This window comes from Oncorhynchus mykiss, chromosome 1, assembly GCF_013265735.2.
Source record: "Oncorhynchus mykiss isolate Arlee chromosome 1, USDA_OmykA_1.1, whole genome shotgun sequence".
NCBI classification, from domain to species: Eukaryota; Metazoa; Chordata; class Actinopteri; order Salmoniformes; family Salmonidae; genus Oncorhynchus; species Oncorhynchus mykiss.
Genome location: NC_048565.1, coordinates 20,176,929 through 20,190,422, shown reverse-complemented (window position 1 = coordinate 20,190,422; position 13,494 = coordinate 20,176,929). Strand labels below are relative to the sequence as shown.

General features: G+C 42.5%; 1 protein-coding gene across 3 annotated transcripts; it reads left to right on the top strand.

Annotated features, from left to right (window-relative positions):
* The first annotated feature begins 3,005 nt into the window (after positions 1–3,005).
* LOC110505227 (heterogeneous nuclear ribonucleoprotein M) lies at positions 3,006–10,307 on the top strand. 3 transcript variants are annotated; one of them, XM_021584354.1, is made up of 15 exons: positions 3,671–3,711; positions 4,508–4,683; positions 6,331–6,383; positions 7,047–7,054; positions 7,142–7,235; positions 7,351–7,611; positions 7,718–7,921; positions 8,025–8,085; positions 8,227–8,331; positions 8,414–8,458; positions 8,590–8,658; positions 8,743–8,844; positions 8,946–9,511; positions 9,654–9,705; positions 9,919–10,307. In XM_021584354.1, the coding sequence occupies exons 1-15, from the start codon at positions 3,671–3,673 to the stop codon at positions 10,080–10,082; spliced, it is 2,001 nt and encodes a 666-aa protein (XP_021440029.1). In that variant the 3' UTR covers positions 10,083–10,307. The 3 variants fall into 3 exon arrangements, with proteins under 3 accessions (XP_021440111.1, XP_021440029.1, XP_021440192.1); XM_021584436.2 differs by lacking the exon at positions 8,414–8,458 and having other exon boundaries at positions 3,006–3,711; positions 9,919–10,082; XM_021584517.2 differs by lacking the exons at positions 3,671–3,711; positions 6,331–6,383 and having other exon boundaries at positions 4,550–4,683; positions 9,919–10,082.
* The last annotated feature ends 3,187 nt before the right edge of the window (positions 10,308–13,494 follow it).

Here is a 13,494-nt window from a genome sequence, read left to right as displayed (position 1 = left end):
TGGAATTAAAATGTCTGAATTTTTGGTGGTCTTCCTAAGCCAGGATTCAGACACAGCTAGAACATCCGGGTTGGCAGAGTGTGCTAAAGCAGTGAATAGAACAAACTTAGGGAGGAGGCTTCTAATGTTAACATGCATGAAACCAAGGCTATTACGGTTACAGAAGTCGTCAAACGAGAGCGCCTGGGGAATAGGAGTGGAGCTAGGCACTGCAGGGCCTGGATTCACCTCTACATCGCCAGAGGAACAGAGTAGGAGTAGAATAAGGGTGCGGCTAAAAGCAATAAGAATTGTTCGTTTAGAACGTCTGGAACAGAGAGTAAAAGGAGGTTTCTGGGGGCGATAAAATAGCATCAAGGTATAATGTACAGACAAAGGTAAGGTAGGATGTGAATACAGTGGAGGTAAACCTATGTATTGAGTGATGAAGAGAGAGATATTGTCTCTAGAAACATCATTGAAACCAGGAGATGTCATTGCATGTGTGGGTGGTGGAACTAATAGGTTGGATAAGGTATAATGAGCAGGACTAGAGGCTCTACAGTGAAATAAGCCAATAAACACTAACCAGAACAGCAATGGACAAGGCATATTGACATTAAGGAGAGGCATGCTCAGTCGAGTGATCAAAAGGGTCCAGTGAGTGGAGAGGTTGGTTGGGGGTCACGGCGATTTAGACAGCTAAATCGGTAGCAAGCTAGCATAGGAGCAAGCTAGCATAGAATGGAGGTATGTTATTAGCCAACTCTTGCATTCCGTCAGTAGATTAGTGGGTTTCCGTGTGGTAGAGGGGATTAATCCAAATCACACAACAACAACAAAAATAAAAACAATAGATATAGTTATAGAGGCCCAAGAAGAAAAATAAATAAATAAAAATAAAATAAAATAAAAATTGTCAGATTGTCTATTCAGATAGCAGCCGATAAGATAGCCAACGGCTAGCAGGCCGCAGATGGGCGCCCAGGCAACGTTGCGCCGGAGGAGCCAGCCGGACAATTCCCTCGGGTAGACAACGTCGGCAGTCCAACTGTGAAGGCCCGGTGGGGCTCCGCGTAGGCAGCAAAACGGGTCCGGATAGGTGACTGCAGCCCAGGAGTGATTGATGGAACTCTTCAGCTGGCTAGCTCCGGAACAATTGATGTTAGCTCCGGAATCGACGAAAGCCGATAGTCACACGGATAGCAGCTAGCTAGCTGTGAGATCCAGGTATGGATGTCCAGAGCCAGCGGCTCTTGAATATTGTAAGAGCTTTCATTGTCTAAATTCTGTCGCTGTACATTTCAAAAGTGCTGAACATATAGTTATATTGATTATGTCCGTCGTCTCTCGCTCATTAATGTCTTAGTCGAAATCACGGATTGCCTCTTATCCGCTTGTCGTCCCCTTATGCCATATTTGTACATCTCAATTGTCATTAGAAACCACATTTGTTTAAGCAAGTCAGTCATACTAGTTATGTTTTTTTAAGGCAGTAAATGAGGCTGAATGAACTATTTCACTGCCAGACAAGGCTCCGCTGATAGCCAGGTGGAGCAGTGGTAAGGTGTTGGGACAGCATTATGTAGGCGCTAACAGTTTGTGGGCACCGGTTAACACCGTTATAGTGCAATTAATGTATTCTTTAGTGTTATGACTTTTCTTCCATACAGATGTACATGCTAAAATCACTACTGCATGCAGATTTATATATAGACTTGTTTTTCTACTGTATTATTGACTGTATATTTGTTTTACTCCATGTGTAACTCTGTGTTGTTGTATGTGTCAAACTGCTTTGCTTTATCTTGGCCAGGTCTCAATTGTAAATGAGAACTTGTTCTCAACTTGCCTACCTGGTTAAATAAAGGTGAAATAAAAAATAAAAAAGATAATTAATGTTAGCTCTCTGTGTACATTTAAGGGCCAGCCTTGCTGCCCTGTTCTGAGCCAATTGTAATTTTCCTAGACCCTCTTTGTGGCACCTGACCAAACAACTGAACAGTAGTACAGGTGCGAAAAAACTAGGGCCTGTAGGACCTGCCTTGTTGAGTGTTGAGAGTAGTGCTTTATTATGGACAGACTTTTACCCATTTTAGCTAGTGTTGAATCAACATGCTTTGACCATGACAGTTTACAATCCAGGGTTACTCCAAGCAGATTAGTCACCTCAACTTGCTCAATTTCCACAGTATTCATTACAGGTTTTAGTTGAGGTTTAGGGTCTGGTGAATGATTTGTCCCATATACAATGCTTTTAGTTTTTGAAATATTTTGGATGAACTTATTCCTTGCCACCCATTCTGAAACTAACTGCAGCTCTTTGTTAAGTGTTGCAGTGATTTCAGTCGCTGTAGTAGCTGACATGTATAGTGTTGAGTCATCCGCATACACACTGGCTTTAATCAAAACCAGTGGCATGTTGTTAGTAAATATTTTTTAAAGTATGATGTCTAGACAGCTGCCCTGGGGAATTTCTGATTCTACCTTATGTTGGAGGCTTCCAATAAAGAACACCCTCTGTGTTCTTTCAGACAGGTAACTCTTTATCCACAATATAGCAGTGGTGTAAAGCCATAACACATACGTTTTTCAAGCCGCACAGAAGTCTAACAAAACAGAAGTAGGCCCACAAATAGAACAATGAGATTGAGACAATGAGGTTTACTTACACAAATATTTGGTAGGCCTACATTGCTAGGCTATATCAGTGATGCATATGTACAGCAGGTGGTTAAAAAAAAGTGAGTTGTTTTTTTAATCCGATGTCTATTCTATTAGGCTACTCTTTTTAATCTTGGTAAACTGCAGTTTACTGGATGTGCTTGCCACAAACAGATTCAGGCTTGCATTAGTTTAAGATAAAATATATTCTTGCAATGTCATAGCTACATATCCTGAATGTGCAAGTATGTGTCCTAAAACCGTTTGACATTCATTGACGTACCAGTACGCTAGCCAAACTCATGCGCAGAAACACGTCATCGGGTCTATCGCACCAAACTGCGCATGTGCATCCCGTCAAAGCAAAGGCACTCCTATGTAAAGTTGTTTTTTGACGAAAATGTGAAAAACCTGTCAGTTTACCACTTTTAGGTTAGAGTAGTAACATGTTCAACTACTTAAGACATTGGCTCTAATCTAGGTTATACCTTTTAGATGTCGAGCAAATGAACAGCAACAAAAAATGTTATTTCACTTCTCAAACTCCAAACCCCGGCCTGGTCTGTTTCAAACGCGTTCTCGGAAGTCTCATGATGTTGTCTCTGGGTTTAGAAACTCCGTTTCTTTGCCATGATAAAAAAAAAACAGTGTAAACAAAATTGAAACTGAAACATTTTGCCATGTTTCGAACTGGTAACGGATTTATATATATTCAATCAAAAAAATATATATATAATTGTACTTTGATTCTGAGCGGTCGCCAGAGCCAAATTCCCAGCATGCTTCACTCTCCTTGGCAACCCAGCGAATAAATTGAAACGGGTGTATTCATCCGCCATTTCACCAACGTTAGCTTGTTGACTTGCAGCCCGTCGCTCCAAAAATACATTAAAACAGTTATTTATTCAATACTGCTAAAGTGAAGGAACACTCAAATTTAGACAATATTTTATCAGCGTTGTTGAGGTATTCTATTGACCAAAAATTAATTCCGTAACGAAACAGGATTAGCTAACTGCGCAAGAAGATGTCGACCGAGGCCGCTGCTCCGGAGAAACCAGGCCAGGGGTAACGTTTTGATTTATTTCATGAATTCTTTTTTTTAGCTGGCAGCTAGCTACCTAGTAACCTTTCTTTACATTTTCCACTCGCCAAGTTCTCGTATATTTTTAGTCTGTATTGTTTTGAGAAGTTAACAGCTAAATTGATACCTACCTAGCTAATCACTAAAATAGCTAAACAATGGATTCTTCTTGCTATGCTAGCCACAATGTGAGCTACGTGCGTGCACCAGTGCCACCACACCGCATGAGATTAGCAAATTAGCTAGTCTGCTAACGTTACCTAACCTGTCCTCTCCCTCCATTTTTTTGTTTAGTACGCCATCACTTGCTGTTTTGGTCAACTAAGCTCGTGTACTGGCCAACTATTCACAAAATACGGAATAACGTTAGTTACCTTTTTTATATGATATAGCGCGTGTCTGAAAATGGGAGAAAGGGAAGTTAACGTTAGCTAATACAAGTTGGCTTGTAATATGGGAGTCTTAGTCTTAGCCAAACTCTTGATTGGTGTAGCTTCATCCGGTAACTAAGCATTTGTATTAGTTAACATTTAGCTATATTAAACGATCTGTAAACAAAATAAAAGTTAGAATCGTTAACATACATGCCTAAAGTTAGTTACAGAACGAAGCTAGCTAGTAATTTACAACTAGTTGCCCTTTTGTACTGCGGTCTAGAAATGTAACGTTTACTTGCCTAAGTATTTTTTTTTTGTTAGTGGACGTTAACCTTTTTTTCATCATCAGATCGGCGTATTATCGTTACTCCAATAATCACTTCCCGTTCTTTTTTTCCCTAAGGGAAATTAACGGCAAGGCCAAGCATGAACCCAGTGTCAGGAAGGAAAGGCCCCAGAAGCGTGGAGGTGGTCGCTTTGAACCCTATGGAAACCCATCAAAGAGATACCGTGTGTTTGTCAGCAACATTCCATATGATGTGAAATGGCAGGCACTCAAAGACCTAATGAAAGAAAAAGGTATGGTGTTAAATTAAGTTAGATCCGTTATAGATATGGAGTCCATCAAGGCTAATACAAGCTCCCATAACAGGTCATTTGCGTTGAACCACTTCACCTTGTTCACTGGAAGGCATCTGTAAAGGGCCTAGGTTGCAATTCATAGCTATGAGGTTTTTGGTACACAGACTGGGTGGCCTTTCCATGGATTGGCCTGTGTCCTAAATCTTGGATGGTTTAGATTTCAGAATAGTTCTCTCTGTGATTTCTGCCTTCGGCTAGTCATTTTTTATAGTGCTGTGAATAGCATTATGAATTTGTACTTCATTTTGAAGTCCTTGATCACTGCAGCTACACTTGCTTGAACAATGGGACTATACAACCTAAAGGGAGGTCTTCAAATTAGGTACATGGCTTATAGTGTATGGGCCATCAATTGCACCGTTGTGTTGGGTCTTGTGGTTTGTGTGTGTATATAGCTGAAAAAGGAAAACGGTCCGCATTGCCTTGAGACATACTGAATTTCTCTCAGGTGCCCATACTACAATTATTAAAGCTGGTCTTATGTTCTTTGCGTTATCATTTTCTTGGAAATTATGTCAAAATAAGAAATGTTTAATTGGTTCTATTTAATGTTAATTTGCAGCATAGGCTAGTTGTCCTCGACTTCTTTTTGTCTTCAAATTGAGTCCTGCAACAAAAGGAACGGTGTACTGTTTATCGAAGTTTAAATGGTGGTTTACATGGCTTTGGCAAAGCTATAATATAAGTTAGCACTAATGTAATAAATAGCACCTGCTTTTAATCATGATAAAGCATGGGTGTTCTGAGAGGTTACCAATGCCTTTCAGAAACAGTTTTTAGTGTTTGGATATAATAATTGAATGTGGCGTTAAATTGCATTCTCTTTTTTAGGTTTGTCGTTTCCGCAGATCTCCATGTTGTACCAATTACAGATGTGTGCTTGGGATTTCTTGGGGTACAGGTCTACAAAATGAAGCAGCTTCTCGCGGCTGTCCTTGTTTCAGCTGAGGATTGGTTCCTGTCCATTTATGGCGCACTCATTTGCTGGAATTAGCCATGGTTGTCCCTCTGTTAGTTAAAAACACATTGGACACTGTTGTGCCTCTCCAGGTCCAATGTCTGTACAGCTTTCCAAAAACGTCAATGTTCTTCAGACATTGGCGTTAGTTGAGTTGGTACAATTTCGTTTTTAGTGTAGTTTATGTTCAAAGTTGCGTCCGAACAGTTGTATCAGTCAGTGGTTCCAAATACATTTAACAAGGAACATGTATTTTGGAAGGGTGGACTCATGGTTTCAAATGACTCTGCAAACGTAACTGTCATTCTGTCAACTTTATCCTCACTTCGAAAATGGTTCCTTTATGATAACTCATCCGATTTAGATGTTGTTAGCTATTTGACGATTGTTCTCTTTAATCTATTGCTCTTGGTGTTTGGGGACTCTACAAGGACAGGCTAAGAAGTCATTTTAAGATCCAGTTAGAGCTTGTCTTTTGTAGACCTGTACCAGAATTGAGGTGCTGGGGGGGAGGCTCTGGAGTAGCAGGCCGAGCTCACGGTCACCAACCGCTTGTCTGCTCTAAACCCCCATTGTTTTCTCGGCTTCTCTCCCCTGGTGTGTGTCGTCTGGAATCTGATTTGTAGTGGGTGAGGTAACGTACGTGGAACACTTAATGGACGGAGAAGGCAAATCGAGGGTAAGTGCAATAGACGAACCTGTGTTTGTCAGCTTGAGTTATCTTTTCTTTCATTGTGGGGGATGTTCAAACCTGGTTGAGTTTTGATGAACGTGTCAAGTGGGTGACACTGGACAGAAAACATGGTGCAGTCTGTGGCACTGAAAGAGGTCATCTTGGTGTCTGATTGGGAATTCGGGTTTCTGTAGCCAATCCCATGTGATTGCAGTAGCTGGGAAAGTCCCCTTTTGCTGTGGATTTGTTCATCTGGGACTTAATCTAAAATGGGGCCCAGCCCCCCAAGAGGTTGTAACATGGCTGTTACATGTAATAGATTTGAGCCCATGTAATTGTTTTTGTGGAACAGATATTTCCTTCAAAGGAGTGCATTTTGTCTGGGACTTCTGCCTTTGTGTACAATGTTAAGGGTTTAGATTCACCAGACAACCTCTGTATTTGCTATATTGTCTGGTGACCAGCTTTTAAGCGGTCTAATAATTTTGGAAGAGTAACTGACTGTTCAAGGCTATGGCCATACAAGTGAGTAGAATGTGTATGGCCCTTTCATAAGAGTAATTCAGCCCCCTGAATACCATTGTTCTCTACAGTGCCACAACTGATTACTAACTTGAATGTTGTTTTTCTACTTCAATGGTGCTGCTGTGTGGTCTTCAATCAACCAAGGGTTGTGCGTAAGTATTTTCGTCTTTCTTGATTCTAATAGGTGTCTGAAGGTTATTCTAAGTTCCTGGTGGTCATCATGATGTTTGTGTGAACAGGGTTGTTGAGTTCAGGACTGAGGAACTGATGAAGAAGGCTGTGGAGAAGGTCAACAAGCACAACCTGAATGGGCGGCCCCTGAAGGTCAAAGAGGTGAGCAGTCTGTTTTTAAGATGCTACTGGCACTTGTTACCACCAGAAGAACAAAAATCCACCACTAAGCCTTTTTCCCCTGTTTAGTGATGTTGTCCATGTCTCTCTTCCTCAGGACCCAGATGGTGTGATTGCCCAGAGGGATGCCCACAGGTCCCAGGGGGGTGGTGGACCCCCCGGTGGCCATGGTGGAATGAACATGGGCATGGATCGCATGAATATGGAGCGAATGAACATGGACCGCATGGGCCCAGGACCGGGCGCGCCACCCATGGTCAACATCCCTCCCAGCCTCATGAACAACTCCAACATCCCCAATGAGATCATCCACGGGCTGCAGGCTGGCAAGATTGGAAGCACTGTCTTTGTAGCTAATGTAAGTTGATTGTAGTCCAGTATGCCCAATATACATCGTTTTTGGTATCATTTTAAATTATGATATTGCAAGTATTTTAACCAAGTTAACACTGTTTTGTGTCCAGCTGGACTACAAGGTTGGCTGGAAGAAGCTGAAGGAGGTGTTTGGCATGGCAGGTGTAGTGGTGCGCACTGACATCCTGGAGGACAAAGATGGGAATAGCAGGGGCATGGGCACCGTCACCTTTGACATGCCTATTGAAGCTGTCCAAGCCGTCAGTATGTTCAACGGTCAACTGCTTTTCAACCGGGTCATGCATGTCAAGCTGGTGAGCAACATATTAGTGTGTGTGCACACTAATATTAACAAATTTTATATTCCTTGTACACATTTTTGAATGTATTTTAACTGATACTTGTTGGATATTTCAGGATGAGAAGTCCTTGCCAAAAGGAGACTTTGCACCACCTGAGAGACCCCCAGCACTACCCCGTATGTACAATGCCCCCCCCTCCCCCTGAAATGTAAAGAGAAGTCTGTCCAACACATTTTGATGTTCAAGGCTAGCTTCCACAAAATCTTCAATAGGGTCTGTTGTTTCTTTCTCTCATTCGTCCATTTCTTTTCCCTCAGGTGGCCTTAGTGGCATCGGGCTGGGACTTGGGCCTGGTGGCCAACCCATTGACGCCACCGCACTGAACAGAGGAGGTGGAGGAATGGGCAACATGGGACCTGGGGGTATGGAGCTGTCTTTGTGATCCTCTGCAGTGTACTTTTCATTTGGCTTGGTTCAGTCACTCACTGTTTGTTTGGTTTGTAGGCATGGATGGCATGGGCTTTGGTGGTGGCATGGGTAGAATGGGAGGTATGTACTTTTTGTACAGCGTCCATTGAATGGGTATAGTTTAACATATTTTTGCATCGTGTTTTTCCTGCCCTTTTTTCTCTAATACACTATATTGTAGATTTAACTTTCTTGCCATAATTTTCTCCCAGGCATGGATAACTTTGGTGGAATGAACAACATGGAGCGTTTTGGACCATCTGGAATGGGCAGGATGAATGGTAAGGAAATAAAATTCACACCAGATTCACGTGTTCGTGAAACATTAGTTTGTCTTCTAATAGTTTAATCTCTTGCGTTGTCAGAGATGGACCGTGGGCTTGGTGGTTCTTTTGACCGGGAGTTTGGTCGAAATGATATGGGCATGTCTCGCAATAATTTTGGCGAATCCTTTGAAAGAGGAATGGGTTAGTACTTTTAGGATTTGCGTAATTCTTCCTAACACGTCTGACGCTGATTTCTCACAGGACCTGAAATGTCTCACTAGTTGTTTTTCCTTGACTTACAGGTAGCTCACTGGGCATGGACCGCATGAGCTCTGGCATGGATCGCTTGGGTGGTGGAATGGACCGTCTGGGTGGAATGGAGCGCATGGGGATGGAGAGGATGGACCGCGTGTCTGATCTGGACAGGCTAGGGGGGTCTGGCTTTGACAGGATGGGCTCTGGGCTGGACCGGCTGGGGCCCAGTATGGACAGGCTTGGTTCTGGGCTGGACCGTATGAGCTCCAGTGTGGACCGCCTGGGCCCAGCTGGGTTTGACCGCCTAGGCCCGTCCAGTTTGGAACGTATGCCTGCTGGCCTGGACTTCCCCTCTCCCATGGGCATGGCGGACCGCATGGAGAGGATGGGAACCAACTTTGACCGCATGGGGTCAGCCGGTATTGACCGCTTCCCGGCCACCGGGCTTGACCGCATGGGCTCCTCCATGGACCGCATGGGCGCTGTCGGTGTTGGCGGCCAGTTTGACCGGCCAGCTGAGATGGAGCGTGGGGGCTTTGGAGGAAATGGCTTTGGGGGGGCCGGAGGTCCTGGAGCCAACGCCAGGAAGGGCTGCCAGATCTTTGTCAGAAATGTACGCTTTTATAAAATAATGATCAACTGTCCCCAAATGTGTGGTTGATGTGTGTTCAGAATATTGATTTTATTTAGACTCATCTTGAAGGTTGTATTCAACACAGACCATTGTAAACTTATTGATTTGACTCTCTTTGTAGCTGCCCTTTGACTTCACCTGGAAAATGCTGAAGGATAACTTCAATACATGCGGTAAGAACATAATCCACTCATTTCATTGATGTGGGGATTTCCCACAAACTTATCAAAAATGTCATTTGACAGAATTGAGAAGCATGCAAATGGAATGTTTTAACTTCATTAGGTTTGAAGTCTTTCACCATGGAAGTCTTTCTGACCCAAAATTAAATTGGCACTTCAGCCAAAATATTTTGGTTAACAGCTTTAATGTGCTTTCTACTGTAGGTATTGTCCAATATGCTGACATCAAGATGGAGAATGGCAAGTCCAAGGGCTGTGGCGTGGTTCGCTTTGACAACCCGGAGACTGCAGAGAGAGCCTGTCGCACCATGAATGGCTACAGGCTGAATGGAAGAGAGATCGATGTCAGAATCGACAGAAATGCGTAATCGTCCGGTGTCATTATGGCCCTGATATTTGCAGCCCTGTATCGACCTTTCCACATTTCTTGTTTTTTAGGCAATTGTAACTGCGCAAGTGTATTTTTAGTTAGTTCTCGTCCCTGCATAATTTGTGACCAAATTTAAATTTCTTTATATTTTACCCGTAATGCTTCATTCACTTCATTGCCTTTGATCTATAAGGTGTTTTGATAATAAATATCACCATTGGAATTTTGTTTTCTGTCTTCCTTGCCACTGACATGTACAGTCGTGGCCAAAAGTTGAGAATGACACATTAATTTCCACAAAGTTTGCTGCTTCAGTGTCTGGATATTTTTGTCAGATGTTACTATGGAATACTGGAGTATAATTACAAGCATTTCATAAGTGTCAAAGGCTTTTATTGACAATTACATGACATTGATGCAAAGAGTCAATATTTGCGGTGTTGATCCTTTTTCAAGACCTCTGCAATCCACCCTGGCATGCTGTCAATTAACTTCTGGGCCACATCCTGACTGATGGCAGCCCATTCTTGCGTAATCAATGCTTGGGAGTTTGTCAGGGTTTGTGGGTTTGTTTGTCCACCCGCCTCTTGAGGATTGACCACAAGTTCTCAATGGGATTAAGGTCTGGGGAGTTTCCTGGCTATGTACCCAAAATATCAATGTTTTGTTCCCCAAGTCACTTATCACGATTGCCTATTGGCGAGGTGCTCCATGCTGGAAAAGTCATTATTTGTCACAACTTTTCCTGGATGGTTGGGAGAAGTTGCTCTCGGAGGATGTGTTGGTACCATGGCTGTGTTCTTAGGCAAAATTGAGTGAGCGAGCCCACTCCCTTTGCTGAGAAGCAACCCCACACATGAATGGTCTCAGGATGCTTTACTGTTGGCATGAAAAGACTGATGGTGGCGTTCACCTTGTCTTCTCCGGACAAGCTTTTTTCCGGATGCCCCAAACAATCGGAAAGGGGATTCATCAGAGAAAATGACTTGTCCTCAGCAGTCCAATCCCTGTACCCTTTGCAGAATATCAGTCTGTCCCTGATGTTTTTCCTGGAGAGAAGTGGTTTCTTTTCTGCCCTTGACACCAGGCTATCAAAGTCTTCGCCTCACTGTGCGTGCAGATGCACTCACACCTGCCTACTGCCATTCCTGAGCAAGCTCTGTACTGGTGGTGCCCTGATCTGCAGCTGAATCAACTTTAGGATATGGTCCTGGTGCTTGCTTGAATTTCTTTGTTCACTTATTAATAAGGAAAGTAGGTCTTACCACACACGCAAGTGAATGAGTTCTCTGCAATAACGAGGCTGGTCAACTCAAAACTCTTGACTGTTGGGTTGAGAGCCCCAACACAAAGAATACCAAGATCTTGTATATGTCAAAGATACACCCCCCTAGTCTACATGACAGATGTGTGGAATGGGTCACAAGGTGAGACTTAATATATGAGAAAGGAGTACCCCCCAGCCAGATAGCATTTGCTATTAAATAAATTGATAACAGTATCTGCTGTGAAGACTGTTCTCATTGTAAGGAAACCAGGATTTGGCCCCGAAAATGAGGTTCCTCTCAACCCAAGCCATCTCACCCTGGTACAGTCCAGTCAGACGGGCAATCTCCTTCACATGAATGGAATGTGGCTTGTTAGGTTTATCACCTAAGGCATCATAAATCTACTGTCAGCGTTAACACAGACACACGAGAGTTCTAAGAACACTATTCCGTTACATAAAACAACCATTTGATGCAATAACAGTATTATAACATCTTGTAATTTCACCACCATAGAGTGTGTAAATCTGTCATCAAGGCAAAGGGTGGCTACTCTAGAATCTAAAATATATATATTTTTTGGTAATATCTTATATTTCTCCGAGTTCTGGCTGAAAAACAACATGGATAACATACAGCTGGCTGGGTTTTCCATGCATCGGCAGATAGAACAGCTGCCTCCGGTAAGCCAAGGGGTGGCGGTCTGTGTCTATTTGTCAATATCAGTTGGTGCACGAATTCTAATATTAAGTCTTGAGGTTTTGCTCGCCTGAGGTAGAGTGCCAGCATCGGTTTGTGGTGGTAAATAGACAGCTACTAAGAATATAGATGAAAACTCTCTTGGTAGATAGTGTGGTCTTCAGCTTATCATGAGACACTACCTCAGGCGAGCAAAACCTTGAGATTTCCTTAGATTTCGTGCACTAAATCAAATCGAATCAAATTTTATTTGTCACATACACATGGTTAGCAGATGTTAATGCGAGTGTAGCGAAATGCTTGTGCTTCTAGTTCCGACAATGCAGTAATAACCAACGAGTAATCTAACTAACAATTCCAAAACTACTACCTTATACACACAAGTGTAAAGGGATAAAGAATATGTACATAAAGATATGTGAATGAGTGATGGTACAGAGCGGCATAGGCAAGATACAGTAGATGGTATCGAGTACAGTATATACATATGAGATGAGTATGTAAACAAAGTGGCATAGTTTAAAGTGGCTAGTGATACATGTATTACATAAAGATGCAGTAGATGATATAGAGTACAGTATATACGTAGACATATGAGATGAATAATGTAGGGTATGTAAACATTATATTAAGTAGCATTGTTTAAAGTGGCTAGTGATATATTTTACATCAATTCCCATTATAGCTGTTGTTTACAAATATACATCGACCGCCATCCTTTGTCTTACCAGAGGTTGCTGCCGAAAAAGAGTAAAACCCGCCAGTTGTATGTTATTCATGTCGTCATTCAGCCACAACTCGGTGAACATAAGACATTACAGTTTTTAATGTCCCGTTGGTAGGATATACAGTGGGGCAAAAAAGTATTTAGTCAGCCACCAATTGTGCAAGTTCTCTCACTTAAAAATATGAGAGAGGCCTGTAATTTTTATCATAGGTACACTTCAACTGTGACAGACAAAATGAGAAAAAAATCCAGAAAATCACATTGTAGGATTTTTTATTAATTTATTTGCAAATTATGGTGGAAAATAAGTATTTGGTCAATAACAAACGTTTATCTCAATACTTTGTTATGTACTCTTTGTTGGCAATGACAGAGGTCAAACATTTTCTGTCTTAACAAGGTTTTCACACACTGTTGCTGGTATTTTGGCCCATTCCTCCATGCAGATCTCCTCTAGAGCAGTGATATTTGGGCCTGTTGCTTGGCAACACGGACTTTCAACTCCCTCCAAAGATTTTCTATGGGGTTGAGATCTGGAGACTGGCTAGGCCACTCCAGGACCTTGAAATGCTTCTTGTGAAGCCACTCCTTCGTTGCCCGGGCGGTGTGTTTGGGATCATTGTCATGCTGAAAGACCCAGCCACGTTTCATCTTCAATGCCCTTGCTGATGGAAGGAGGTTTTCACTCAAAATCTCACAATTCATGGCCCCATTCA